Source organism: Chiloscyllium punctatum, chromosome 33, assembly GCF_047496795.1.
Source record: "Chiloscyllium punctatum isolate Juve2018m chromosome 33, sChiPun1.3, whole genome shotgun sequence".
In the NCBI taxonomy this organism is placed as follows: domain Eukaryota; kingdom Metazoa; phylum Chordata; class Chondrichthyes; order Orectolobiformes; family Hemiscylliidae; genus Chiloscyllium; species Chiloscyllium punctatum.
In genome coordinates, this window is record NC_092771.1 from 7281669 (window position 1) to 7308587 (window position 26919).

At 41.0% G+C, this 26919-nt stretch overlaps 1 protein-coding gene across 6 annotated transcripts in view; it reads left to right on the top strand.

The window, feature by feature from the left end:
• Window positions 1–26919, top strand: part of myo9aa (myosin IXAa) — a 365642-nt gene that overhangs the window by 332256 nt on the left and 6467 nt on the right. For 4 of the 6 annotated variants that reach the window (XM_072552871.1, XM_072552877.1, XM_072552875.1 and 1 more), the window contains 9 exons: window positions 1045–1106; window positions 4327–4519; window positions 4973–5101; window positions 8457–8562; window positions 9242–9373; window positions 15669–15792; window positions 20859–20912; window positions 24397–24414; window positions 26613–26815. In XM_072552871.1, coding sequence (XP_072408972.1) covers window positions 1045–1106; window positions 4327–4519; window positions 4973–5101; window positions 8457–8562; window positions 9242–9373; window positions 15669–15792; window positions 20859–20912; window positions 24397–24414; window positions 26613–26815 — 1021 coding nt within the window. The remainder of the gene's footprint in view (window positions 1–1044; window positions 1107–4326; window positions 4520–4972; window positions 5102–8456; window positions 8563–9241; window positions 9374–15668; window positions 15793–20858; window positions 20913–24396; window positions 24415–26612; window positions 26816–26919) is intronic. The other 2 variants (XM_072552873.1, XM_072552876.1) reach the window with 2 other exon arrangements.

Consider the following 26919-nt stretch of genomic DNA (forward strand, 5'->3'; position numbering starts at 1 on the left):
AAAAAAACATTCTTCCTCATCACTGTCTTAAGTGGGTGACCCCTTACTCTGAGGTTATGCTCTTTGGTCCTAAACTCTCCAACAAAGGGATAAGAAGTCTCCACATCTACCTGTCAAGATGTCTGAGAATCTTGTATATTTCAATAACGTGCCTCTCATTATTATAAATTCCATTAAGTACATGCCCAATATACTCGACCTCGCTTCATAAAATCCCTCCCTACCTGGAATTAACCTAGTGAACCTCCTCTGGACTGCCTCCAATGTGAATGTCTCTTTGCTTAGATAAGGGGACCACAACAGTTCACAAAATTCCAGATATGACCTGACTAGTGTCTTGTATGGTCTCAAACTTTGTCAGACTTCTTTTTACAATTCTTCCATTAGGACAACAGTCCATATGCCTTCCCAGTTATCCGCTGAATTTGGATGCTCGCTTTTTGTGGTTCATGCACAAAGATTCCCAAATTCCTCTGCAGTCTTTCTCCACTTAAAGCTCTTCTATTTTTTTCCTGCCCAAAGTGGAGAGCCTCACTTTCTCCCTTATTAAACTCCATCTGCCAGGTTTTGACCCAGCCACTTAATCTATCTGTATCCCTCTATGAAATTTCTCTCTCATTCTTGCCACTTGCGTTCCCACTGATTTTTGTGACATCTGCATACGCAGCGATGGTGCATTCACTTATGTCATCCAAATTATTAATATACTTTGTAAATAATCGTGGCCACAGAACTAAACCCTGTTGCACTATTCTTCTGTAGTTACTGGTTTCATAATACTCTCACAGCTAGATGAATCTGCTTTACCTGTTGGCATTTGCCTTGAGAACGTTTAAATATTTATTGTATACAGTTTTATTTGTATGAATCCATGTGGACTAATGGGGTAAATATATTATCAATTGTGGTGATTACAAAATTACAACACTTGTGCATTTAAATCAAGCTGGTCAACTGAATTGCATCTTTCAAAATTAACTTCAGATAAAAATGCCTTTGTATATGTTGTGTTGTATGTTAGGCTACTTTTCACCTCTCTTTCAGTATGTAGGTATGCATGCCATAGAAAGTGCTGCTTGAAAACTACAATCAAATGCTCCAAAAAGGTAAGTTGTCATGAATTAGCAGAGCTTCAAATTCTTTTTAAGCAGTGCTCTGAGAGTGGCAGCTTTGCAGTTTTAAGCCATTCTTGTTTTTCAGACTTTACAAAACAATGTTCACTGAAACATGAGTGAATCAGATGAGTTTTTTTGACAATTGACAATGGATTCAGGGTCATGATTATATTCTTAATTCTAGATTTTTATTAAATTCAAATACCACCATCTGTTGAAATTAGTTGAGACAGTTTTGATTCAGGGAGAAAGTGCGCACTGCGGTTGTTGAGAGTGTGGTGCTGGAAAAGCACAGTCGATCAGGCAGCATCAGAGGAGCAGGAGAATCAGCGTTTCGAGCATAAGCCCTTCATCAAGAATGGGGCTTGTGGGCCAAGGAGGCTGAGAGATAAATGGGAGGGGTGATGGGACTGGGGGGAAGGTAGCTGGGAATGCGATAGGTGGGTGAAGGTGATAGATCAGAGGGGAGGGTGGAGCAGATAGGTGGGAAGGAAGATGGACAGGTCATGAGGGCAGTGCCGAGTTGGAAGGTTGGATCTGGAATGAGGTGGAGGGAGGGGAGATGAGGAAACTGGTGAAATCCACATTGATGCCATGTGGTTGGAGGGTCCCATGCAGAAGATGAGGCATTCTTCCTCCAGGCATTGGGTGGTAAAGGTTTGGTGGTGGAGGCGGCCCAGGACCTGAATGTCCCTGGAGGAGTGGGAAAGGGAGTAAAAGTGTTCACCCACAGATGGTGCGGTTGTTTGCTACATGTGTCCTGGAGGTGTTCTCTGAAGCGTTCCTCAAGTAGGTGTCCTGCCTCAAAAATGTAGAGGAGACCACATTGGGAGCAATGGATACAGTAAATGACATGTGGAAGTGCAGGTAAATCTCTGACAGATGTGGAAGGCTCCTTTGGGACCTCGAATGGAGGTAAGGGGAAGGTGCTGAGGTAGGGGGGTGTTGGTGAAGGGCATGGACCTGACGAGAGTCACGAAGGGAAAGGCCTTTACAGAACGTGGATAGTTATGGGGAGGGAAATATATTCCTGGCGATGGGGTCTGTGTGTAGGTGGCGGAAATGGTGGAGGATGATGCGATGCATCTGGAGGTTGGTGGAGTGGAAGGTGAGGACTGGGGGAGTGCTCTCCTTGTTGCAGCTGGAGGGTGAAGTTTGAGGGCGGAGGTGCAGGAAGTGGAGGAGATGTGCTGGAGGGCATCGTCGACCATGTGGGAGGGGAAATTGCAGTCTTTGAAGAAGGAGATTATCTGGTCTGTTCGTTGGTGGAATTGGTCCTCCTGGGAGCAGGTGTGGTGGAGGCAGTTGAATTGGGAATAAGGGGGTAGTGTTTTTACAGGAGGCATGGTGGGAGGAGGTGTTGTCCAGGTAGCTCTGGGAGTCGGTGGGTTTGTAGTAGATGTCCGTGTTGAGTTGGTCACCATTAATGGAGATGGAGAGGGCCAGGAAGGGGAGGGAGGTTTCAGAGATGGTCTAGGTGAACTTATGATCGGGGTGGAATGTGTTGGTGAAGTTGATGAACTGTTCCAACGTCCTCGTGGGAGCACAAGGTAGTGCTGATACAGTCATCGATGTAGCAGAGGAAAAGATGGAGAATGGCACCGGTGTAGCTGCGGAAGATGGACTGTTCCATGTACCTGACGAAGAGATAGGCATAGCTGGGGTACGTGCGGGTACCCATGCCTACCCCGTTGATCTGGATGAAGTGGGAGGATTCAAGGGAGAAATTACTGTGGGTGAGGACCAGTTCAGCCAAGCTAACAAGAGTGTCAGTGGAAGGGTACTGGTGGGGATGACGGGGGAAAGAAGGAATGGAGGGCTTGGAGGCCTTCATGACAGATAGATGTGCATAGGGACTAGATGTCCATGGTGAAAATGTGGCGTTGGGGGCTGGGGAAATGAAAGTCATTGAGGAGGTGGAGGGAGTGGGTGGTGTCTCGAACATAGGTGGGGAGTTCCTGGACTGGGGGAGGGGGGGGGGGGGGTAAGACTGTTTCCAAGGTATGTGGAGATGAATTTGGTGGGGTAGGAGCAGGCCAAGATGACGGGTCGGCTGGTGCAGTCATGTTTGTGACTTTTGGTGTAGGAGGTAGAACTGGCCATGTGGGGTTCCCAGACTGAGGTTTGGAGGCTGTGGGTGGGAGATCCCTTGAGGTGATGAGGTTGTGTATGGTCTGGGAGATGATAATTTGGTGATGGGAGGTGAGGTCTGCAGGTGGAGGTGTCTGCAAGTTGGCGCCTGGCTTCAGCAGTGTAGAGGTCAGTGCGCAAACTACCAATGCTGCCAGGACATTGACTGCCTCAACTTGTCCACACTGGCCCCCCCTCCACCCCCACCCACTTCAACCTCTCACCCTCGCAACATGCAGCCCTCCACTCCCTCTGCTGCAAACTCAACCTCATCATCAAATCAGCAGACAAGGGGGGCACAGTGGTAGTTTGGCATACCGATCTCTACACTGCTGAAGCCAGGCGCCAACTCGTGGACACCTTCTCCTCCTGACCCCTTCACCATGACCATGAAAAAGTAATTACTGTCGTTCTTCGCTGCAATAGTTTATCAGTTCAGCTCTAGATCTTTTCTTGTTTTAGAATGCTTTTCTTTTAAGGCTTTTAATTTTTCTGACTTTGCAGTTGGAAAGAGAGGGGGGTTTGGGAGAGATGGATGCTTTCTGCCTTCAGGCTTTTTTTCTGTTCTCTGCTGCCTTTGATACTAAATCTTTTTAACAGTACAGCTCAATTGGACAGGATTGTTGTCAGGCAGAATTTTTTTATAAGCTGAAACGACATGGTGCCGTTCAGTCTCAGATTCTTGCACTCACTGCTTCAAACAACAGCATAAAATCTCATCTCAAAAAATACACAGCACCTGATTTTTTTTTAAGTTCCACAACACTCCTATTTCAGTCCAACTTGCAATTTCACTTTATATTTCCTAAAATAAAAAGTATGTGGTCTCTACACAAGATAATTATTAGGATCTATGGCTAGTTTATTACTTTCCTCCCTATCTCCAAACATTGAGACTAATTATGATAATTCTACTGCTGGTTAACTCTACAGATTGAAGATGAAATCTGGGACCTTCCATTGTTTATTGTTCAATTCATACTGGACATTACGTTTTGCTGGCTGAGACATTTGAGGGATATGGGAGCACTAATTACTCTAGGCTACCATTGGTTTACACAGTCTTCTGTTTGATATACAGTATGACCCCGAGTTATCATCTCGGCAGTTCGGAGTGGAGGTCTCCAGACTTACCAATGATGAGAGGTCAGTTCCATTGGTGGTGGAGAAACTGATCAACTACATTGAAATGCATGGCTTGTATACTGAAGGAATCTATAGGAAGTCTGGATCAACCAACAAAATCAAGGAGCTCAAACAGGGCCTGGACACAGGTAAGGAAGGCTCCCAAACTGGGTACTTTGACAGATTCCAACAGTAGGTTGGAATCTGTTCTGCAGTTCCAAGTGTCACCTTAACATATGTATGCTTAAAACTGAATCAAACAAAATTTAAGAGTGCAATGAGTCATTCTATCCTAGAGTTTTATAAATACTATGAAGGGCAATAACTAATGTTTTAATGTTGCTGGTGATGAGATAGGGTGCACTTTTTATGTCATTGCTTGGTTAAAATTCAATAACATTCCACATTAAGATACTATGTGGATTACAGGTTCAAAAAAGCTTACTATTTGTGTGACATACAGGCTTTGCTTTTGGGTATCCACATGTCAAAAATATACTTTTAAAATGTGGGATGTAGATGGTTCTCATTTCCATATGGAAGCCTTTTAAAACTGTTTGCTATTTCTTTGTTTCTGAGCTGACTGGGATTTCTTCTTGCAGATATTAACAGCATGAATCTGGATGAGTATAACATTCATGTCATTGCCAGTGTTTTCAAACAATGGTTGAGGGACCTCCCTAATCCTTTGATGACGTTTGAACTCTATGATGAGGTTCTGCGAGCAATGGGTAAGCGAGAGTTATATCCATTCAGTTATTTGTGAATCATAGAAATGGATTCAGTCATTTTAGTAACATGCAAACGAGATGAAGAAAACAAAGAATTCAGCTTTTGGCTGGCATTTTCTAGTAATATCATATGTAGCTGCTGTGATCAATTTTCTGTGTAAGCAATGAACTGTGTGTTTTTGGCCGAATGTAAAATATCATTGAGTTTTTTGAAGAAGTAACAAAAAGGATTGAAGGCTTAGCTGTGGACATTATCTGTATTGACTTCAGTAAGGCGTTCGACATGATTCCTCAAGATAGACTGCTTAGCAAGGTTAGGTCACACAGAACAGAAGGAGAACCAGCTATTTAGATACAGAACTGGCTCGAAGGTAGAAGACTGAGTGGTGGAGGATTGCTTTTCACACTGGAGGCCTGTGACCAGTGATGTGCCACAAAGATTGGTGCTGAGTCTGTTGCTTTCCATCATTTATATAAATGATTTGGATGTGAACATAGGTATGGTCAGTAAGTTTGCAGGTGACACCACAATTGGCAGTGTAGTGGACAGGAAAGAAGGTTACCTCAGAGTTTAACTGGACTGTGATCGGATGGGCCAATGCGCCGACGAGTGGGGCAGATGGAGTTTAATTTAGATAAATGTGAGATGCTGCATTTTGGAAAGGCAAATCAGGGCAGAACCTATACACTTAATGGTAAGGTCCTGGAGATTACTGCTGAACTAAGAGACCTTGGAGTGCAGGTTTGTAGTTCTTTCAAAGTGGAGTTGCAGGTAGATGGGATAATGAAGAAAACGTTTGGTATATTTGCCTTTATTATCAGTGCATTGAGTAAAGGAGTTGGGAGGTCTTGTTGTGGCTTTACAGAACATTGGTTAGGCCACTATTGGAATATTGCATGCAATTCTGGTCTCCCTGCTCAAGGAAGGATGTTGTGAAACTTGAAAGTATTCAAAAAATATTTTCAAGGATCTTCCCAGATTAGGAGGGCTTGAACTGGAGGGAGAGGCTGAATAGGTTTGGCTATTTTCCCTGGAGCGCCAGAGGCTGAGGGGGTGACCTTATAGAGGTTTATAAGATCATGAGGGGCATGGATGGGATAAATAGCCATGGTCTTTTCCGCAGGGTGTGGGAGACTAAAACTAGAGGGCATAGGTTTAAGGTGAGAGGGGAAAGATTTAAAAGGGATCTAAGAAGTGCCTTTTTCACTGGGAGGGTGATGCATGTACAGAATGAGCTGCCAGAGGAAGTGGTGAAGGCTGGTACAATTACAACATTTAGAAGGCATCTGCTTGTTTGTATGAATAGAGAGGGTTTAGTGGGATGTGGGCCAAGTGCTGGAAAATGGGACTGTATTAATTTAGGATATTTGGTTGGCATGGATGAGTTGGACTCTAGGGTCTGTTCCCGTGCTGTCTATTTTGATTCTTGTCATTTTTGACTCAGTTAATTGCTCTTTAATCCGAGTCAGAAGGTTGTGGGCTTAGGCCAAGTTCCCAAGATTTATTTATACCGAAGGAGTACAATCTTTTTGGAAAAGGTTTCCATCTGATTTTGGAAGCTGTAATCCTAATATTAGAGCTATACATGCTGTAATACCAGCTTACACTTTTTCATGAAGAAAATATTGCATGTGTGTTTTAAGGTTGGGGTTACAGGCAGAAAGAAATCTGGGACCAATCTTGACACTAGCCACCCAGCTGGTTGAGCCCAAAGGATTCGGAGTTGCTGTGACAACTTACATTAATATATGCATACTGTAGCCTGGAGCTACACATAATGATAATGTAGGCTGCAATTTCTCTGCTTCACGTTGTGAAATGACTGCCATGTTTATCTATGAGGTCAAGAGATTTCAAAGTAATTCTGAGTATATGAAGCATTTTTGAGAGATGTGAGGCAGCACTGAACGAATATGCCACTTATTGCTAACATGATGTTATTGAGGTATCGCATGACTAACCAGGAATCTCTTGCTTTTACTGCCTACCATTGGTAAATATCAGAAGGATTTACATGGTTAAATTTAACTTGTTTGGCCATGGTGTACGTACTTTCCTTGGGAGACTTAAGTCTGAGTTTCTGGCATAAAGACAGGGCTGTTGGGTACTGTTCCACAACACTCCTAATGGGGTGTTTAGGAAAACAATTTTGGTGTATTGAGATGCTCTGCTGGAACATTCCACTGAGACAAAAATGCCCAGCAAATTAGACTGAAGAGCTAAGGGGCTGAGCAGAAATGTAAGTTGGTGAAATATGGTATATCCCAGTTGGAGTGAGGCCATGGAAGAATTTGTAAACGAGGAGAAGTCATTAGCGAGAATGGGTAGTAACAGTTCACCATATTGTAAGAGGGACCGAGTGCTGAATAAGTTTGACTCTTTCTCTGACCGGGTTAAGAAGTCACTGAGATGAATATTGGAGGAATAAACCTGAAAGTGGACAGGTCCCAAAAAAGGCAGGAGAGGGGTCCCCGAATATCCTGGCCAAGATTTCTCCAACACTACCAAGAAACAGATTAAACTGAACACATCCCAGTAAATCTTGCTGTGATAACATGACTGCTATGTTTGCATAGGTAAGAAGTCACTGGGTGTGAAGTAATTCAGTGTATGTGAAGCACTTCAAGAGAGGTTTGAGAATATAATAGGGCATTAAGTAAACACTTTATAATATCTTACCAAGACAGCTCAATAAAAAAAACCTGCTGCAGTCTCACGTGCATTGTAAAAATGGTTAAGGCTGGCTTAAAGAACTAATGACATATTCAAAATTTGGAACTGCTGTTTTTCAGCACACTTCAGTCAGTGTTGTCCTGTAGATCTGATCTAATTAATCCATCTGATGTTCTGACACTCAGCTTCTCTTTCTAACCTTCCTGAAAGGGCTTGTTGTTGCTGGGATATAGCTTTATCAGAATATACAGTCCTCTGGTGTTTCACCTTAATTTATCATTCTTTGGAGAACTGTTCCGACAAAGGATCACTGGATTTGAAATGTTAACTATTTTTCTCTCAACAGAGCTGTCTCCTGCTATTTCTCCAGTACTCTGCTTTTGTTTCAAAATTGTCAGCATTCACACTCCTTTGAGTGCATGCTGATTTGGAATTTTAACTCCTTTTCATCTCTGTGCTGAGCCTAATTTTAACAACCCTACTACTCCATTAGCTAATTAACTGATTCATTGAAGAACAAGAATGCTACTTTGAGCCTTCTTGCTCTATATGATTAAACATTTTAAAAAGTAAATGATATTGATCAGAGTTACAGATTAGCATTCAGTCTTGATATAATTTTCCACCCCATTATTGAATTGTGCGTTTTGATGAGATAAAAATTATTTTGTGTAATTGCAGGTCTCCCAGATAGAAAGGAAATAATTAGAGGTGTGTATTCCATAATTGATCAGTTGTCTCGAACTCACATCAACACACTTGAACGGCTCATCTTTCATCTTGTAAGGTAAATATTTGACTGATATGCATTAGATTTTTAAGTGTAGTTCTGCAGCAGAAGATTGATCAATTCGCACTTTACCATTTTCTTCATGGTTAAGGGTAGACATTATGTCGACATTTTAAGTTCTAGATTCAGTTCATGCTGTGTATGGGGAAGATTTCATTAAAGGAAAAATGATCGACATCAGAGCAAGAGCATTTTGTCTGAAGTTCTGTCAGACCATTTGTTCTCATCCATACTAAATGTTATTGCCTTTCCATTCCTTCACCTGGTTGTTTCTAAAATTAATCCACTACCTTGGCCTCAAGACACTTTAGCAATTGATCATTCAGTTGTTTAACTGTTTTATTATTTACAACTTCACCCTTTTTAGAAGGTTAGAGTTCTGCTTTGACCTTGTGTACTGAGCCTTGTGCATTGGTAACAGAAAAGTATTTGCCAAATGTAGTTGGTAAGAATACTTTACATAAATCATAATTATGATTTTTTGTCAAACTTGCAGCTTAACCATCATAAATGTGCAAAACGTACATCTTGTATATGAAGATTTCCCCACTGCTAGGACTATAGCAAGACCTTCTGTGTATTCCCAGCATATTTTATTTCATATTTGCAGAGTTGACAGGTTATCATTGTTTCTCTCTACTCCCTCATTCACCCAACTTAATTGCTGCATTTCCAGAATTGCACTACAAGAAGAAACCAACCGGATGTCTTCAAATGCACTGGCTATTGTCTTTGCTCCATGTATTCTTCGATGTCCGGACACGACTGACCCATTACAAAGCGTACAAGATATTTCAAAAACCACTGCGTAAGGATGCTTTTGTTTCTTAATGACATTTCCGGCACTTTCTAATAAAAAATCATAGTGGTACAATGCTAGGATGGTGAAAGCAGATTTTGGAGTTTTTATTGTAACAATTGCACAAGTTGACCCATTATGCTGCTAGCTTATGTAGTGCTATCTTTGTGAAATCCCATGTCAGGCAGATTGTTCCTGGATTCATCTATGAAAATAGCTGCCAGTTTTACCAGTGTCTTATTGTTTATTACATCAAGTAATTCCAATGTGTACAATTAATTTATAAATACGCGAAATGTGATGAAGTCTAGTGCAAATAAGCGACCCTTCCTTTAGAACATAGAACAAAGAAAAGTATAGCACAGAACAGGCCTTTCAGCCCATGATATTGTGCCAAAGATTATTCCTAATCTAAAATAAAATAACCTAACTTATGCACCCCTCAATTCACTGCTGTCCATGCACATGTCCAGCAGTCACATAAATGTCCCTAATGACTCTGCTTCCACCACCACCACTGGCAATGCATTCACAACTCTCTGTGTAAAGAATCTTCCTCTGACCTCTATACCTTCTTCCTAATATCTTAAAACGATGATCCCTTGTGTCAGTCAATCTTGCCCTGGGGAAAAGTCTCTGGCTATTGACTCTATCCATGCCTCTCATTATCTTGAATACCTCGATCAGGTCACCTCTCTTCCTCCTCCTCTCCAGAGAGAAAAGTCCGAGCTTAGTCAACCTCTTTTCATAAGATAAGCCCTCCAGTCCAGGCAGCATCCTGGTAAACTTTCTTTGCACCCTCTCCAAAGCCTCCGTATCTTTCCTATAATAGGGCGACCAGAACTGGACACAGCATTCCAAGTGTGGTCTCACCAGGGTCTTGTAGAGCTGCAGCAAAACCTCGCGACTCGTATACTCGAACCCCCTGCAAATGAAAGCCAAAATACCATATGCTTTCTTAACAACCCTATCCACTTGGGTGGCCACTTTGAGGGATCTATGTACTTGAACACCAAGATCCCTCTGTTTCTCCACACTGCCAAGAATCCTGTCTTTAATCCTATATTCAGTATTTAAGTTCGACCTTCCAAGAGTTCAGAAAAGATTTACAAGGATGTTGCCAGGGTTGTAGGATTTGAGCTATAGGGAGTGTTGCTGAACAAAGAGACCTTGGAGTGCAGGTTCATAGCTCCTTGAAAGTGGAGTCGCAGGTAGATAGGATAGTGAAGAAGACGTTTGGTATGTTTCCTTTATTGGTCAGAGTATTGAGTACAGGAGTTGGGAGGTCATGTTGCGGCTGTACAGGACATTGGTTAGGCCACTGTTGGAATATTGTGTGCAATTCTGGTCTCCTTCCTATCGGAAAGATGTTGTGAAACTTGAAAGGGTTCAGAAAGGATTTACAAGGATGTTGCCAGGGTTGAAGCATCTGAGCTACAGGGAGAGGCTGAACAGGCTGGGGCTGTTTTCCCTGGAGCGTCGGAGGCTGAGGGGTGACCTTATAGAGGTTTACAAAATTATGAGGGGCATGGATAGGCTAAATAGACAAAGTCTTTTCCCTGGGGTCAGGGAGTCCAGAACTAGAGGGCATAGGTTTAGGGTGAGAGGTGAAAGATATAAAAGAGACCGAAGGGGCAACTTTTTCACACAGAGGGTGGTACGTGTATGGAATGAGCTGCCAGAGGATGTGGTGGAGGCTGGTACAATCGCAACATTTAAGAGGCATTTGGATGGGTATATGAATAGGAAGGGTTTGGAGGGATATGGGCCTGGCGCTGGCAGGTGGGACTAGATTGGGTTGAGATATCTGGTCGGCATGGACGGGTTGGACCGAAGGGTCTGTTTCCATGCTGTACGTCTCTATGACTCTATGTATCACTTCGCATTTATCCAGGTTGAACTCCATCTGCCATTTCGCAGCCCAGCTCTGCATCCTGTCTATGTCGCGCTGCAGCCTGCAATAGCCCTCGACACTATCAACGGCACCTCCAATCTTTGCCAATTTACTAACCCACCCCTCAACCTCATCATCCAAATCATTTATAAAAACTACAAAGAGCAGAGGCCCAAGAACAGAGCCCTGCGGGACACCACTCATCACTGACCTCCAGACAGAATACTTTCCGTCTACAACCACTGTCTGCCTTCTGTCCAGAATTCTGAATCCAGACAGCCAAATCTCCCTGGATCCCTGACTTTATGAATGAGCGTACAGTGCTTATTCACTGAAGTTTCTATTTTAAGAGATTGGACTTGTAACTTTCCTATTGTGATGGTAAGACCATAAGACATAGGAGCGGAAGTAAGGCCATTCGGCCCATCGAGTCCACTCCGCCATTCAATCATGGCTGATGGGCATTTCAACCCCACTTACCCGCATTCTCCCTGTAGCCCTTAATTCCTTGTGACATCAAGAATTTATCAATCTCTGCCTTGAAGACATTTGGCACCCCGGCCTCCACTGCACTCTGCGGCAATGAATTCCACAGGCCCACCACTCTGGCTGAAGAAATGTCTCTGCATTTCTGTTCTGAATTTACCCCCTCTAATTCTAAGGCTGTGTCCACAGGTCCTAGTCTCCTTGCCTAACGGAAACAATTTCCTAGCATCCACCCTTTCCAAGCCGTGTATTATCTTGTAAGTTTCTATTAGATCTCCCCTTAATCTTCTAAACTCCAATGAATACAATCCCAGGATCCTCAGCCGTTCCTCATATGTTAGACCTACCATTCCAGGAATCATCCGTGTGAATCTCCGCTGGACATGCTCCAGTGCCAGTATGACCTTCCTGAGGTGTGGGGACCAAAACTGGACACAGTACTCCAAATGGAGCCTAACCAGAGCTTTATAAAGTCTCAGTAGCACAATGGTGCTTTTATATTCCAACCCTCTTGAGATAAATGACAATATTGCATTCGCTTTCTTAATCACGGACTCAACCTGCATGTTGACCTTTAGCGAATCTTCAACTAGCACTCCCAGATCCCTTTATACTTTGGCTTTACGAATTTTCTCACCGTTTAGAAAGTAGTCCATGCTTGTATTCTTTTTTCCGAAGTACAAGACCTTGCATTTGCTCACATTGAATTCCATCAGCCATTTCCTGGACCACTCTTCCAAACTGTCTACATCCTTCTGCAGCCTCCCCACTTCCTCAGTACTACCTGTCTGTCCACCTAACTTTGTATCATCGGCAAACTTCACTAGAATTCCCCCAGTCCCTTCATCCAGATCATTAATATATAACGTGAACAGCTGCGGCCCCAACACTGAACCCTGCGGGACTTAGGAAGCAGCTCGTCACCGGCTGCCATTCCGAAAAATAACCTTTTATCCCAACTCTCTGCCTTCTGTCAGACAGCCAATCCTCAATCCATACCAGTAGCTCACCTCGAACACCATGGGCCCTCACCTTGCTCAGCAGCCTCCCACGTGGCACCTTATCAAAGGCCTTTTGGAAGTCTAGATAGACCACATCCACTGGTTTTCCCCGGTCTAACCTACTTGTCACGTCTTCAAAGAATTCCAACAGGTTTGTCAGTCACGACCTCCCCTTACTAAATCCTTGTTGACTTGTTCTAATCCAACCCTGCTCTTCCAAGAATTTAGAAACCTCATCCTTAATGATGGATTCTAGAATTTTACCAACAACCGAGGTTAGGCTAAATGGCCTATAATTTTCCATCTTTTGTCTTGATCCGATCTTTCAATCATCCGGGACTTTCCCTGACTCCAGTGACTTGAAAGATCTCAACCAACGCCTCTGCTATTTCCTCAGCCACCTCCCTCAGAACTCTAGGATGTAGCCCATCGGGGCCAGGAGATTTATCAATTTTAAGACCTTTTTAGCTTTTCTAGCACTTCCTCTTTTGTAATGGCAACCATACTCAACTCAGCCCCCTGACTCCCTTTAATTGTTGGAGTATTACTCATGTCTTCCACTGTGAAGACTGACGCAAAGTACTTATTAAGTTCTCCTGCTATTTCCTTATCTCCCATCACTAGGCTTCCAGCATCAGTTTGAAGTGGCCCAGTGTCTACTTTTGCCTGCCGTTTGTTTCTTATGTATTGAAAGAAACTTTTACTATCATTTCTAATATTACTGGCTAGCCTACCTTCATATTTGATCCTCTCCTTCCTTATTTCTCTCTTTGTTATCCTCTGTTTGTTTTTGTAGCCTTCCCAATCTTCTGATTTCCCAGTGCTCTTGGCCATTTTATAGGATCTCTCTTTTTCTTTAATACATTTCCTGACTTCCTTTGTCAGCCATGGCTGTCTAATTCCTCCCGGGATAATCTTTCTTTTCTTGGGGATGAACCTCTGTACAGTGTCCTCAATTATACCCACAAACTCCTGCCAATTTTGCTCTACTGTCTTCCCCGCTAGGTTCTGCTTCCAGTCTATTTTCGTCAGTTCCTCTCTCATGCCCTCATAATTACCTTTATTTAACTGTAACACCATTACATCCAATTTTGCCTTCTCTCTTTCAAACTGCAGACTGAACTCTACCATATTATGATCGCTGCTTCCTAAGTATTCCCTTACTTTCAGATTTTTTATAAAGTCTGGTAAGAACATTACCAGTTGATCCAATTGTCACAGGTCAAGATTGTACCTGTTAAGCTGCATTTCTCAAACTGAGAAATTTCGTCTGAGCAATTTCCAATATATGAACCCACGAGTGTTCTTTTTAATCTTACACATTGGGTGTGTAGAAATAGGTTAAAATAGCTGCAGGACTGAGAGAGCTAACACCAACAATACTCAACAGATAATTCAACAAACCTTGTCCTAACAAAACAATTGGCCTTTATTAACAAGGAAGCTGCATGCGGTATGGCTGAACCTGGTAGCGAGGGGGAGCTGGTCACAGCCCTGAGCTTCTCTCACAAGTTCGTGTTTGTAGAGAGAAAAGCAGGAATCTTTATACATAAAACTTATCAATAGCTATTAATAATTATCACTAAAGGTTAGTCATCCATTAGACTGGTACATTGAATTATGATATGTGTTATTACTTCAGAGGTTTATCATATTCCCAAAACCTTGCGACACATACGTCATCCCATAATCTTGTCCATGTTTGGGGGCTCAGAGGAGTTTGTGCAATGTCCTTATTTAGGCTTAGTCAGTATCCCAGAATGGAGCCAGCCATTCAAACTCTGAGGTCTTCCGAGGTTAAAGAATTTAGATGGACTTCACCTACATCAAAACCTGCTGAGGTTAGCAATGCTTTGACCTTTGTCAACTTGTGTTAAAACCAGGGGTTGGCCAGTTTTCCTTTCATGCAACTATCTGTTTCACACAATTCCACAGGTGCAGCAACTCTGAAGGCCAAAATATTAAATTGATCTTTTTTATTCATTCATAGGATGACAGTGTCATTAGCTAGGCTAGCATTAATTGTCCAACCCAAATTGGCCAGAGGGCAGTTTAGAGTCAGCCACATTGCTGTGGGTCCGGAGTCACATGCAGGCCAGACGAGCTAAGGATAGCAGACTTCTTCCGTAAAGGACATTAGTTAGGTTTTTCCTGACCATCGACAATGGTTTCATGGTCATCATTAGATTCTTATTTCCAGATTATTATTGAATTCAAATTGCATCATCTGCCATGGCAGGATGTGAACGCAGGCCCCCAATGCATTACCTGGGTCTCTAGATTGATAGTCTAATGATAAGCACGAGACTATTGTCTGCCCTAAGATCTTGATGTCATCTGAAGGAAGCAAACAATGGTCTGTTTTGAATCCAGAATTTTAATTTTTTAGTCATTGAAATAGAAAATCTAAAGATTTAGTGAATTAACCAAATTAAATGTATTTTTCAGTTTGCTAATATTATGTTCATTTTTTGGACAATACAGTTTCTCCTGTATCTTTAAGAGGAGATAAGTAAGTTGTAGTGGGGCAAGAAGAGACCTTAAAGAGAATTGACAAAGAAAAAGGAAATAGGGTTGGGGAATGGCTTTTTTCCCCCCACAGAATTCGAATTTGTGGATTAGATTATCAGGGAAGGCCAATGAAGAAGACCATATGAGTGTGTTTTTCAGTGAGTGCATTATGTTTTTGTCGTAAAACTAGGGGTCGATTTCCACCCCGCACTCAGTGTCTCTCTCTCTCACTCTCTCTCACTCACTCACACTCTGACTCTCTCACTGTCCCCCCCCACCCAGAATCATTTTTATAATCCCTGTTCAGGGATGTTCCTTAACCTGGGTTTCCTACCACTGCATCCCAACAGGCCCTTGCCAGAAGTATATTTAACCTAAACATTTCTTCAAACCTGTTTGTCATTTCCTGAAGGTGTGTGGAATTGATTATTGTGGAGCAAATGAACAAGTACCGAGCAAGGCTGAAGGACATCAACAGCCTGGAGTTTGCAGAGAACAAAGCCAAGAACAGACTGTCGCTCATCCATCGCTCAATAGTAAGATCTTTCAACTTGATTTTTTTCTGGATCTGTAAGACTGAAATCTTGGTTGCTTTTACTGTACTTGCATTAGAAGAAATATTGCTACATATTTGCATTCTCACAGAAAACAGCACCTTTGGAATTCTTGTTAGTTCAGGTTGCTTGTAACATCGGGTCGAATTTGTTCTCATTTTGTCCATCTTTCTGAATGTTACAGTCTTTGTTCCATTAAATTGAAGATTTACCACATACGTGCTGTTCTGTGAGTTTGTGTGAATTGGCCACTTTGTTTAAAGTCAACAAAGATTTGAGTGACTGGTTTAATCTAATGTGTTTTTCATATCATCCTAAGGAAGGGCCACATGGTAGGAGTGAATGCTGTTTTCTCACCCTGATTTAAATGAGTAGTATGTTTTCTTTACGTAAGCAATCTTACATCACTTCAGTTTGATAACACATAGTGTCTAAGTCCAAGTGGCCAACGTTGAATCTCTTCGACTCTGTAAAGCCATTACAAATATTTAGGCACTCTTGTCTATGTTCTCAAAATGTTCAAATTTTGCTGACTATATATCATGTATTAGGTATGTACAGAAAGCTCTTTTCTTGCTGTGTTTGCCCATTATCAACCCATAACTTTAGTTTGGCATGCTGACTACACATTATCTGGGCTGACTTTTAAGATTGTAGCATTAAGCGGGTCTTTCTACTCGATATAGAAACAAGGTTAGAACTTATTTGAGGCCAAAAGATAGAGGCTAAACATGTTCAGGCAATAGACAATAGGTGCAGGAGTAGGCCATTCTGCCCTTCGAGCCTGCACCACCATTCAATATGATTATGGCTGATCATCCTTAATCAGTATCCTGTTCCTGCCTTATCTCCATAACCCTTGATTCCACAATCCTAGAGAGCTCTATCCAACTCTTTCTTAAATGAATCCAGAGACTGGGCCTCCACTGCCCTCTGGGACAGAGCATTCCACACAGCCACCACTCTCTGGGTGAAGACGTTTCTCCTTATCTCTGTCCTAAATGGTCTACCCCGTATTTTTAAGCTGTGTCCTCTGGTTTGGCACTCACCCATCAGCGGAAACATGTTTCCTGCCTCCAGTGTGTCCGATCCTTTAATAATCTTATATGTCTCAATCAGATCCCCTCTCAGTCTTCTAAACTCAAGGGTATACAAGCCCAGTCACTCCAGTCTTTCAGCGTAAGGTAATCCTGCCATTCCAGGAATTGACCTCGTGAACCTATGCTGCACTCCCTCAATAGCCAGAATGTCTTTCCTCAAATTTGGAGACCAGAACTGCACACAGTACTCCAGGTGTGGTCTCACCAGGGCCCTGTACAGCTGCAGAAGAACCTCTTTGCTTCTGTACTCAATCCCTCTTGTTATGAAGGCCAGCATGCTATTAGCCTTCTTCACTACCTGCTGTATCTGCATGCTTACCTTCATTGACTGGTGTACAAGAACACCCAGATCTCTCTGTGCTGCCCCTTTACCTAAATTGATACCATTTAGGTAGTAATCTGCCTTCCTGTTCTTGCCACCAAAGTGGATAACCATACATTTATCACATTAAACTGCATCTGCCATGCATCTGACCACTCACCTAACTTGTCCAGGTCACCCTGTAATCTCCTAACATCCTCAACACATTTCACCCTGCCACCCAGCTTAGGATCATCGGCAAACTTGCTAATGTTATTACTAATACCATCTTCTATATCATTAACATATATTCTAAAAAGCTGCGGTCCCAGTACTGATCGCTGCGGTATCCCACTGGTCACTGCCTGCCATTCCGAAATGGAGCCGTTTATCACTACTTTTATTAAAGGCATTTATTAGAGTTGGAGATTAAATAAGTTGAGAGGTGTGAGTTTTAGTTTCCCTCATTCTTCCAATGTAGCTCCATTTTAACTTAAAAATGCATCTTTCTCATCTTCCCGTTGGTTCAGTTGGATGTGATTGATACTTGGAATTCTTTTTGTTTGTTTATCTCTCTCCTCATCATCAACTTGACTTGCTGTTGTATTTTGTTTGATAATTGAGTTGAAGTTCCAGAATGTGAAGTAAGATTCAGTCACATGTCCAGCCTGGCCAGTTTCTCAAAGGTCCTTCTCTTTTGATTACTTGGATATCCAGTGCATTGCCAAAAGCAGTACCGCATACACAATGATGTTCTAACTCATTTCTGATATTGTTAAAGCACACTTCTCTGAATTGCTTTAAGCATTGTGCTGGTGTTAGTACATTGCAAATGTGTCAGATCTGAACACCTATAAGTTTAAGTCAAGGATGCAGTCTTACCATATTGAACAGTGTTTTCAATAGCTGTCCTTATAGGAATGATCTGTACAACCAGATTCCTATGTCAACTGTGTACATTGTGACACCGGGTATTACTGTGGAAACTTGTGCACGTTCTTTTCTTTAAATTCATTTCACAGTAAAGTTTACACCTCTATCATGGAAGTGTCGTGTGGCACAGTCTTGAGGTTGAAAACGCGTTTTCCTATGAAGCTTGCTCGTTTGTTTGACATCAGGAAGCAACACAATATTTACTCTATTGCACCCTAGACTTTTTAAACTGGAAGCTTTTGCCATGTTTTGTCTGTACCCTTAAATGTGTGATTTTGAAAGGCAGTCTTTTGTTACCCAATTGTGCTAATTGATTCAGTACAGAAATTAAACTTGGTTGAGTAGCCTTTACATGCACTGTAGAAGTCAGTTGAAAATAACATTTCAGTGATGTCTGCTTAAAAAGACTTGATGTTAATTGCTTTGTAACTTCCTATCCCCAAAAGATCCATTATCACAAAGAATATTCACCATTCCTTTTCCTACTTGCTCGTGGTTCTGGTCAGGTTGTCTTTTATTTCCCTATTATATCCAGTTGGTTCAGTATTAATAATTTCCCATTGAATTTCAGTGACAAGCAAGTTCGTTTTCACTGCTTTAATAATTTACTAATTGAAAATCGATTTAAAAGAGCATATTCCCATATTGGATGTTTAAGCTAGTGAATAAAATGGCTTTTTTGGTTGCTTATGACATTGAAACTGGTTATAGACAATAGGTGCAGGAGTAGGCCATTCTGCCCCTCGAGCCAGCACCACTATTCATTATGATCATGGCTGATCATCCTCAATCAATATCCTGTTCCAGCCTTATCCCCATAACCCTTGATTCCACTATCCTTAAGAGCTCTATCCAACTCTCTCTTGAAAGTATCCAGAGACTTGGCCTCCACAGCCTTCTGGGGCAGAGCATTCCATACACCCACCACTTTTTGGGTGAAGAAGTTTCTCCTTAACTCTGTTCTAAGTAGCCTACCCCTTATTTTTAACTGTGTCCTCTGGTTCGGGACTCACCCATCAACGGAAACATGCTTCCTGCCTCCAGAGTGTCCAATCCTTTAATAATCTTATACATCTCAATCAGATCCCCTCTCGGCCTTCTAAGCTCAAGCGTATACAAGCCTAGCCGCTCCAATCTTTCAGCGTAAGAGAGTCCTGCCATTCTGGGAATTGACCTCGTGAACCTACGCTGTACTCCCTCAATAGCCAGAATGTCTTTCCTCAAATTTGGAGACCAAAACTGCGCACAATATTCCAGGTGCGGTCTCACTAGGGCCCTGTACAGCTGCAGAAGGACCTCTTTGCTTCTATACTCAATTCTTCTTGTTATGAAGGCCAGCATGCTATTAGCTTTCTTCACTGCCTGCTGTACCTGCATGTTTGCGTTCATTGACTGATGTACAAGAACACCTAGATCTCATTGTACTGCCCCTTTACCTAACAATGAATCTATTATGACTCTATGTAATGTGTGAGTGCATGAGTAAAGCAGTATAGTTGAATGTGTAAATGTAAGATGGGAATCTGTACCACCTGGGCACAGTCTTTTTTAAATTATTTGCTGTGACTCTGTTCTGGACTTAATAGAAGATATTTGTCCAGGTACACAGGAAGATCAGTAGTTTTTATTGAACCAAATCCTCAATTCCTGATCAAATCCATGACACAAATATTGTGTAACTCTTCCACTTGAAGGTGCAATCAATTGTCGAGGATGCTAACACTTTTGCTGATACATTTTAGTTGTGAAAAATCACCCGTTCTACTTCTGTCCTTGCACACTGGCTTGCATGTCACCTGTTGTCTATCTGCTGTGAGTTCCTCATTCATAACATACAGTGCACTGGACATTTGGAGAGATGAATGATAATTTGAAAAACATTACCATTGTTTGACAGCAGAACTGCTTCAATTAAAGTACCAATACATATAAGGTAGAACTTTAATAATAGTGAAGAGATTATCTTCGTTGATGATGTAAGACATATAAGCTCTGCTGTTATGGTTATGGAATGGTGAATCTCAGTTGAGGTGAGACTTGGAGCTACCGATGGCTTTAGCATTTCTGCATTTGCTAGGTTAAAAATTGCTGCATAGTAACATCAGTTGATAATTATACATGCAAATATCAGCTTAGCCAGAATTAGATTCAAAAGAGATTTCTGCCACAATTAAGTAACCCATCGACAATCATGGTTTGTAATCACACTTAAAGGTTGATTATTTTGATGAAATTCCCAAAGGAAGCACAATGACTGTAGATGTGTACTTTAGCAAATGTAATATTTAAGAGGCAGGAGAAAAAAAATGGAGATAAGAGTCATAGAATGGGTACAACATAGAAGGTGGCCATTTGGTCTGTCACATCATTGACGTTCTCTGCATGAACAACTTGGATAGTTCCACATTTTCCTGATCTTTGTTCCTTAGCCCTGCAACATTTTTTCAGATGATTACTCAGTTACCTTTCAAAAGCCGTGATTGAATCTGCCTCCATCTCTCACTCAAGCAGCACATTTCAGATTCTAACCATTTGATGGAAAGAGTATTAACCTGCTGTATGCAACTTCTAGAATGCAAACAACTAATATTAAATGATTATGCTATAATTAACCCAACCAAAACACATTCCTTTTCCTGCAGTCTGCATGCTCCTGTTGAATGCATGATAAAACTAACCTGATCCTCTACTTTTCGTGTTCTTTTCTACTATAGAAACCGGTTATAATAGCGGTTAGATTCATGAGCATGAATCGCAGTTCGATTCCGGTAGGTATTTCTCCCACCGTATCACTGACACCTGTCCATGATGCCATTCATTACATGCTGCTATAGGGAATGATCCAGTTGTGAATTGATTTGAAACCTAAGAGAGGTTATGTTAACTTGAGTTATTCTACAGTTGTGGTTGACTGCATTTCTGCTCCTGTTGATTGTTTCAAGAACCGTGTTTTGAGAATATTTGACCATTGTAGTTTGGTTCCGTTACAGTGTGAATGGGCTAGAAAAGGTGTCTAGACTCTGGAATGTTTTGTGTGTGTCTTAGATAATTTCAGTGTATTCCTACTGTAGCATTCTCCATTTTCTGTTGAGTTCTAAACGATAACTTTCCATATGCCAAGTCAACATTAGAGCAAGAAACCACTGTAATATCAGAGATTGCTCAATGTTAGCAGCATGATTTTCCATAAGAAAATCATTTAAAAATATTAATAGTGTGAACATCAAAAATGTCCAACTTCGATAGACTAGAGGGAGGCTGTCCAGTACTTTTCATAAGCATTCGTAATTTGTATGATAGTCACCAAACCCTTTCTCATACTTTGTTTGAATAGTTGAATAAAAGTTTTGACGGGAATTAGTTGTGCTCATTATTTAGTTTCTTTGTTCCAAGAATTGGTAAATTAATGGTTGAAAGCTTCCACCAATTCATACCTTCTTTTCCCCAGTTAGCAATCTTCTAGGCCTCTGCTATTGGTATAAGTACAGCTGGTGGTGTTTGTTTGGTTGGGGCTTAATTTACTATATAGGTACACCATCCAGCCTATTTGTTTACTTGTCATGTCTGTCAAATAACTAAGTATTTACAGTTGTTAGTAAGTATTTATCTGCATACTAATTTGTGATATGTAAAGCTAGTTTGAGCATTCCAAAATAGATTCTGTATTCACACACTGCACATTCATTGTCTAAATAAGTTATTTGGCCACCATTGACACAAAGCATTAGAATATGTAAACGTATTCCTTATTTTAATAGCTCAGTAAAAGTAAAATGGTCTTACTCACATTCTGGCTTGTATTCCTGTGAGTCAATTTGGTATAGCTCAGCCATGCAGACCAAGAAAAAACCAGATTCAGACTCCAATCAGCTGAGGGTGTTGTAGTTTACTTGTACAGTTGGTCCTGTGACAGAGAGCTGGAAGCTCAAATGGGGGTTCTGACCCTGATCCTGTAACTTCTGGATAGTGCACAAATTTACTCTTGAATCAGCTCTGAACCTTACAACAAGATTGCTGATGTCACTGACTCCTGGCATACAAGTTATGTACTGGCCAGCAATAACTAAAAGACCCATTGGCACTGGCTATGTGCAACAAATGCAGGCAACACCAGAAATAGTATGGCACAGAACCACCTATAAGTTAGTGCGTTTGAAACAAATTCGCTTTTTAAAAAATATTTTTAGATGACACTATTTTTGAGTTTGCAGAAAATGTCCATGCATGGAAAGGTATAACATGGAATGGTTGTGGATCTGTGAATTCTATGTTTCTGCTTTACTTTGTAGGAATTTAAAACACTAACATTCTCAGTACATGATATAATCAAGTGATAAAATACGTAATTGAATTAAAGTGCACTCTACCTTAAATAAAAGGTGTTATGAAGGTGTAGACGTGTACTGTATCTTTGAGAGACTGGAGGTTGGCACGGACTTAGAGGCACAGAGCGTACTGAAAAGTTAAAATGTAACATTTGACTCTGAAACCAATAGTGCAGATGAATTGCCATGATACAAAAGCAAATTCAAATTTGGCCAGTCAGTTTAAATTATGCCCCAAGATACAAAAATCAATCAAATTTGAATTTATTGTTTTGACAACATCAAATCCAATGAAATGATCTGACGTTTGAGGGTATAAAACCAGACATTTTGAACATTTAGGAGGAGAACTGCTAAGGACACCAATGAATATACACTGCTAGCTGAAGAACTCTCTGAAAGGTACCTGTCTATAAGGCGTTCATGCAGTAGAACATCGAAACCCACTTAGAGGAAAATCTACAAAGGAGAATCAACAAAGCTGACTGGTTTTGAAACGTGATTTTTTTTGTAAATCTTATTCAGGGTTTTATGTCGGACCAGTATTGTCAAGTGAGAGGTAAAAGATAGGTTCAAGAGAAAGGAGTTGTAAAAGCTATTGTTTTAATGTTCTCTGGAAGTAAAGAACAAAATTTTTACTTTAAATAGTGAGTTCTGGGATAGTTCTTTGCCTCTTGAAATTTAACAGATTATGCGCAAGGTGAGCTTCTCTGTGTTGGGTTTAACTTAGCAGAAGTGTTTACCCCATGTTAGAACAAAGGCCTTCTTCTGTAGTTCAACTCTGAAAATCTGACTAGCTTTAAATTTGAACATTGCTGATCAGAGGCTTTGGGCCTTTCAAAGCTCTGATTATAGGTAAAAACAAGGACTGCAGATGCTGGAAACCAGAGTCTAGATTGGAGTGGTGCTGGAAAAGCACAGCAGGTCAAGCAGCATCCGAGGAGCAGGAAAGTCATCAGGCTTTTGCCCAAAACGTCGATTTTCCTGCTCCTCAGATGCTGCCTGATCTGTGCTTTTCCAGCACCACTCCAAAGTTCTGATTATGTCTAGTGTTGCTTTGTAGTAAATTAACTCTAGAAGTCTTTTGGAGAGTCACTGGACATGAAATATTAACCTTGTTTCTCTGTCCACAAAAATTGCCAGACGTGCCCAGTCTCTTCTGCACTTTGTTTTTATTTCTCAGTCATTGTTACATTATTGTGGGGTGACCACCAGTCTGCCCACTTTTCAACCAGATTATTAACTTTTAGACAGGATCTCTGTTCATCAGCCCATTAAAGTTAGACTGTCAAGTTCCCATCTAAAAAGAAGCATATTGGTTTTAAAGGAATGTGGTGTCTCGTGCACCTTGTTAACATGTTTGTCAAGTTGCAATATGAATTTCTGCTTCTAGCAATTAATTCTGTACATTCACATTAAGAATGCTTAAATAAATATGTCATTTTGCTTGACATGAGCTTGGTCTTGTTTACTTTTTGATTGGGCAAAATGGAACACCGTGCGCTTGTGCAGTAGTTTAAAAGTGAAGTTCTGTATCTGTCTCAGCATGTTGTGATGTACTATTGGAGGGCTATATCTCTGACAGACAATAGAAGTTTTTGTTTTTATTTTAATTAAACCACTACCAAATCACCCATTAATCAGCAGTAAGAGTTAGTTACTTGGCTTGATGGCATGCAGGTCAGTATGTCAATAATAGTCAATAGTAACATCAGTAACTACTACTGCACATCAGTAAATAAGAGTTGATTGGAAATAAATTGATTGACTGCCAGTGAGTCATCTTTAAACTCCACATCTGTCCCATTTCACCATCACATTCTCTTTCGCGCTCTTTCTCTTTCCCTTTCCATTCCCCTCTCTGAGGAAATGAGTTTAGTAAGAGATTTGCTGAACTTTTCATGTTTTCTTTTTGCCGTCCATGCAGCCGAATGGTAATAAAAAGGTAACGGTTTGTCTTATATGTGCTTGTAGTGATTGACCTTTCCTGGTGATGGCATTTATAAAAGATTACATCAGCACTGTAACCACTCCAGCACATGCCCAGCGCAACAAAACCTGCTTTCCACATGATTCCGAATATAGAAAAGCATTCTAAAATCATTTACTATTCATTTTTTTAGTTTCATCTTGAACATCGGGTGTCAGGTTTTATTTCTTGCAGTTAGGGTTAACCTGGTAACTATAAACCGTCACAATTTAATAAGGTGTATATTTCTCTACTTTGTTCTGGTATGACTTACTCTGGAATATCCCATGTTCAAATGGTATGTGAGGAGCATTGAATTTAGATTTCACAATGTTGTCTTTCAATTTAATATTGGATTCAGTCTTTTTTTTATCAATGTGGACACTTACTGAAAATAAGTTGGAATGACGTGAACTCCTTTCATCTGGATCCTTAAAGACGGAGGAGGAGTTTGTCTCATCAGTCTAGATTTTGAACCATTATCACCAAGGTGAAAGGCCATTATACTAATAAGCTGCACCTGTCAGTTATAAGGAGGGGAATCATTAATTGAAAGAACCTGTAAATAGGATTGATACCGATGGCTGTATAATGGTCACATGGCTTCATTTCTTCTGTGCTTTAAAATAAAACAATTATTCTAATAATAGAATTTTGGGGTGGGAAGGCTTCTATTAAGTAAGTTAGTCTTGCCCTGTGTTAATTACCTTTGAGCCTATGTTTCAGGTTAAGACGCTGATTTAAGAAAAGGCCATTTGCTGGAGTGGAAGCAGGCTAGCGATTGGTTGTATTGTGTTTAGATTGTATTTCTAAATATTTGTAGTTTGTGTGTGTGTAAATCTGTGTGATGTGGTGTTCTCCTATATGTCATTGTAACCAGTAATTGAATTGTTAGTTATCTAGATAGGAATTGAGAAGAAACTGCTTTCAGAAGCTTCAGATTATGCTGGAAAATCACATTCTCTCATTTGAACACCATCCTGAGGCTAAAGAACCTTCCACTTCTGGTGCTTGATTGTCACAGGAGTGATTTACAGCCACTTCCCAGCTTAAAATGCTTGATCCTGTCTCCTATAATTTGATTTGCAGTGTTTTTCTGTGTTTAGCTGAAATCAACTGTAAGCAACTTTCCTGGCTTTTTTTGAGTTGGAAACAAAAATATTTATCATCCATAAAAGGGCAATAGCTTTGAAGGAAAGAAGTAAATTCACTAAAATATTATGAATACAAAGGTCCTATAAAATTTATAGGGCTATGAAGAGTTGCAGTGCATCTTATGCTCCATCCTCAGCACTTCGCTTCTGCTCCTATCCCATCCCATCCTGCAAAGACCTGAATGCAGCACAGATTAAGCTCCTTCCGCTTTGATATCTTTCAGCACAGAGAGACAAGAAATGCTTTTCTGCATCAAACAAAATGTGAATGAATGTTTCACTGCAGGATGGTCTTGTGTAAAGCTTGATGGTACTGAGATCCAAATTTTGGATTTAACTTTTGGTGACTGGGGGATGGCTAACAAGTTCAATTTAAATCTAATCTAAAACCAGAGCTTAATTAAGATACAGAAAAAATTAAGAAACCAATCTGTATGGCTAGATGTTTAAGAATGAATAGAAGAGACATGTTGGCGAAGTGGTTTGGCTTGCACTAAATAGGACAGATATAACAATGCTAAACTTCAAATGATCACAGCAATTTATACTATTGGAAGAAAAAGGATGCTGATTGATTATTGGGTTGGCTCTCTGGCTGATGCAGTGCCATGGAGAAAGCAAAGGGAAACTTCAGTCTTTCCAAGAGCTCTTATAATTCCAAAAAGGTGCAAAGCTTTTGTTGTAGATAACAGGCCCTTGCATATCACTGTGTACCAATTCTGCTAAACATAAGTGAGCCAGTTAGGAGCTCGGCAAATTAGTTGTTAGTGTAGCTGTTTGAGAACTCAGCAAGTGTTGCTCAATTACATCTAACAGGAAACTTTTGTTTTGGGCTTGGCAAGCATGGGCTGTTTAAGTATGGTCTGTTTTCAGCCTTTTACAAGCAAACAAAAGAACGTACTATTTGATTTGATACGCCAATTACTGGTGTGTACAGACTGTGTGTACAGTCTATCATGTATTGCTTTCAGTGCTGATGTGATGCCTCACTATATTCCTTGTTCTTTTGCGATTTTATAGGGTAAAGGTCGTCTTCGCCGCTCAAATTACAGTAGCCCTGGCTCTCCAATTGGAATGCGACTGCCATCAGTTGCAGATGTTCCTGAAGAAACGGCAAGTGCTGATGAGTCACCTGACATGGATTTGACTGAGCAACAGCAGGCAGCCATGCAGCAAGAGGAGAGGGCGCTAACTGAGCAGATAGAGACTCTGCAAAAAGAAAAGTAAGAGACGCAAGTTTGCAATGTACTACTGGCGCTAGAGGAGCTGACAACATCTGATTCTATCGTCAAACTTAGGTGCAGTATTCATGGTTGCTGAAATGGAA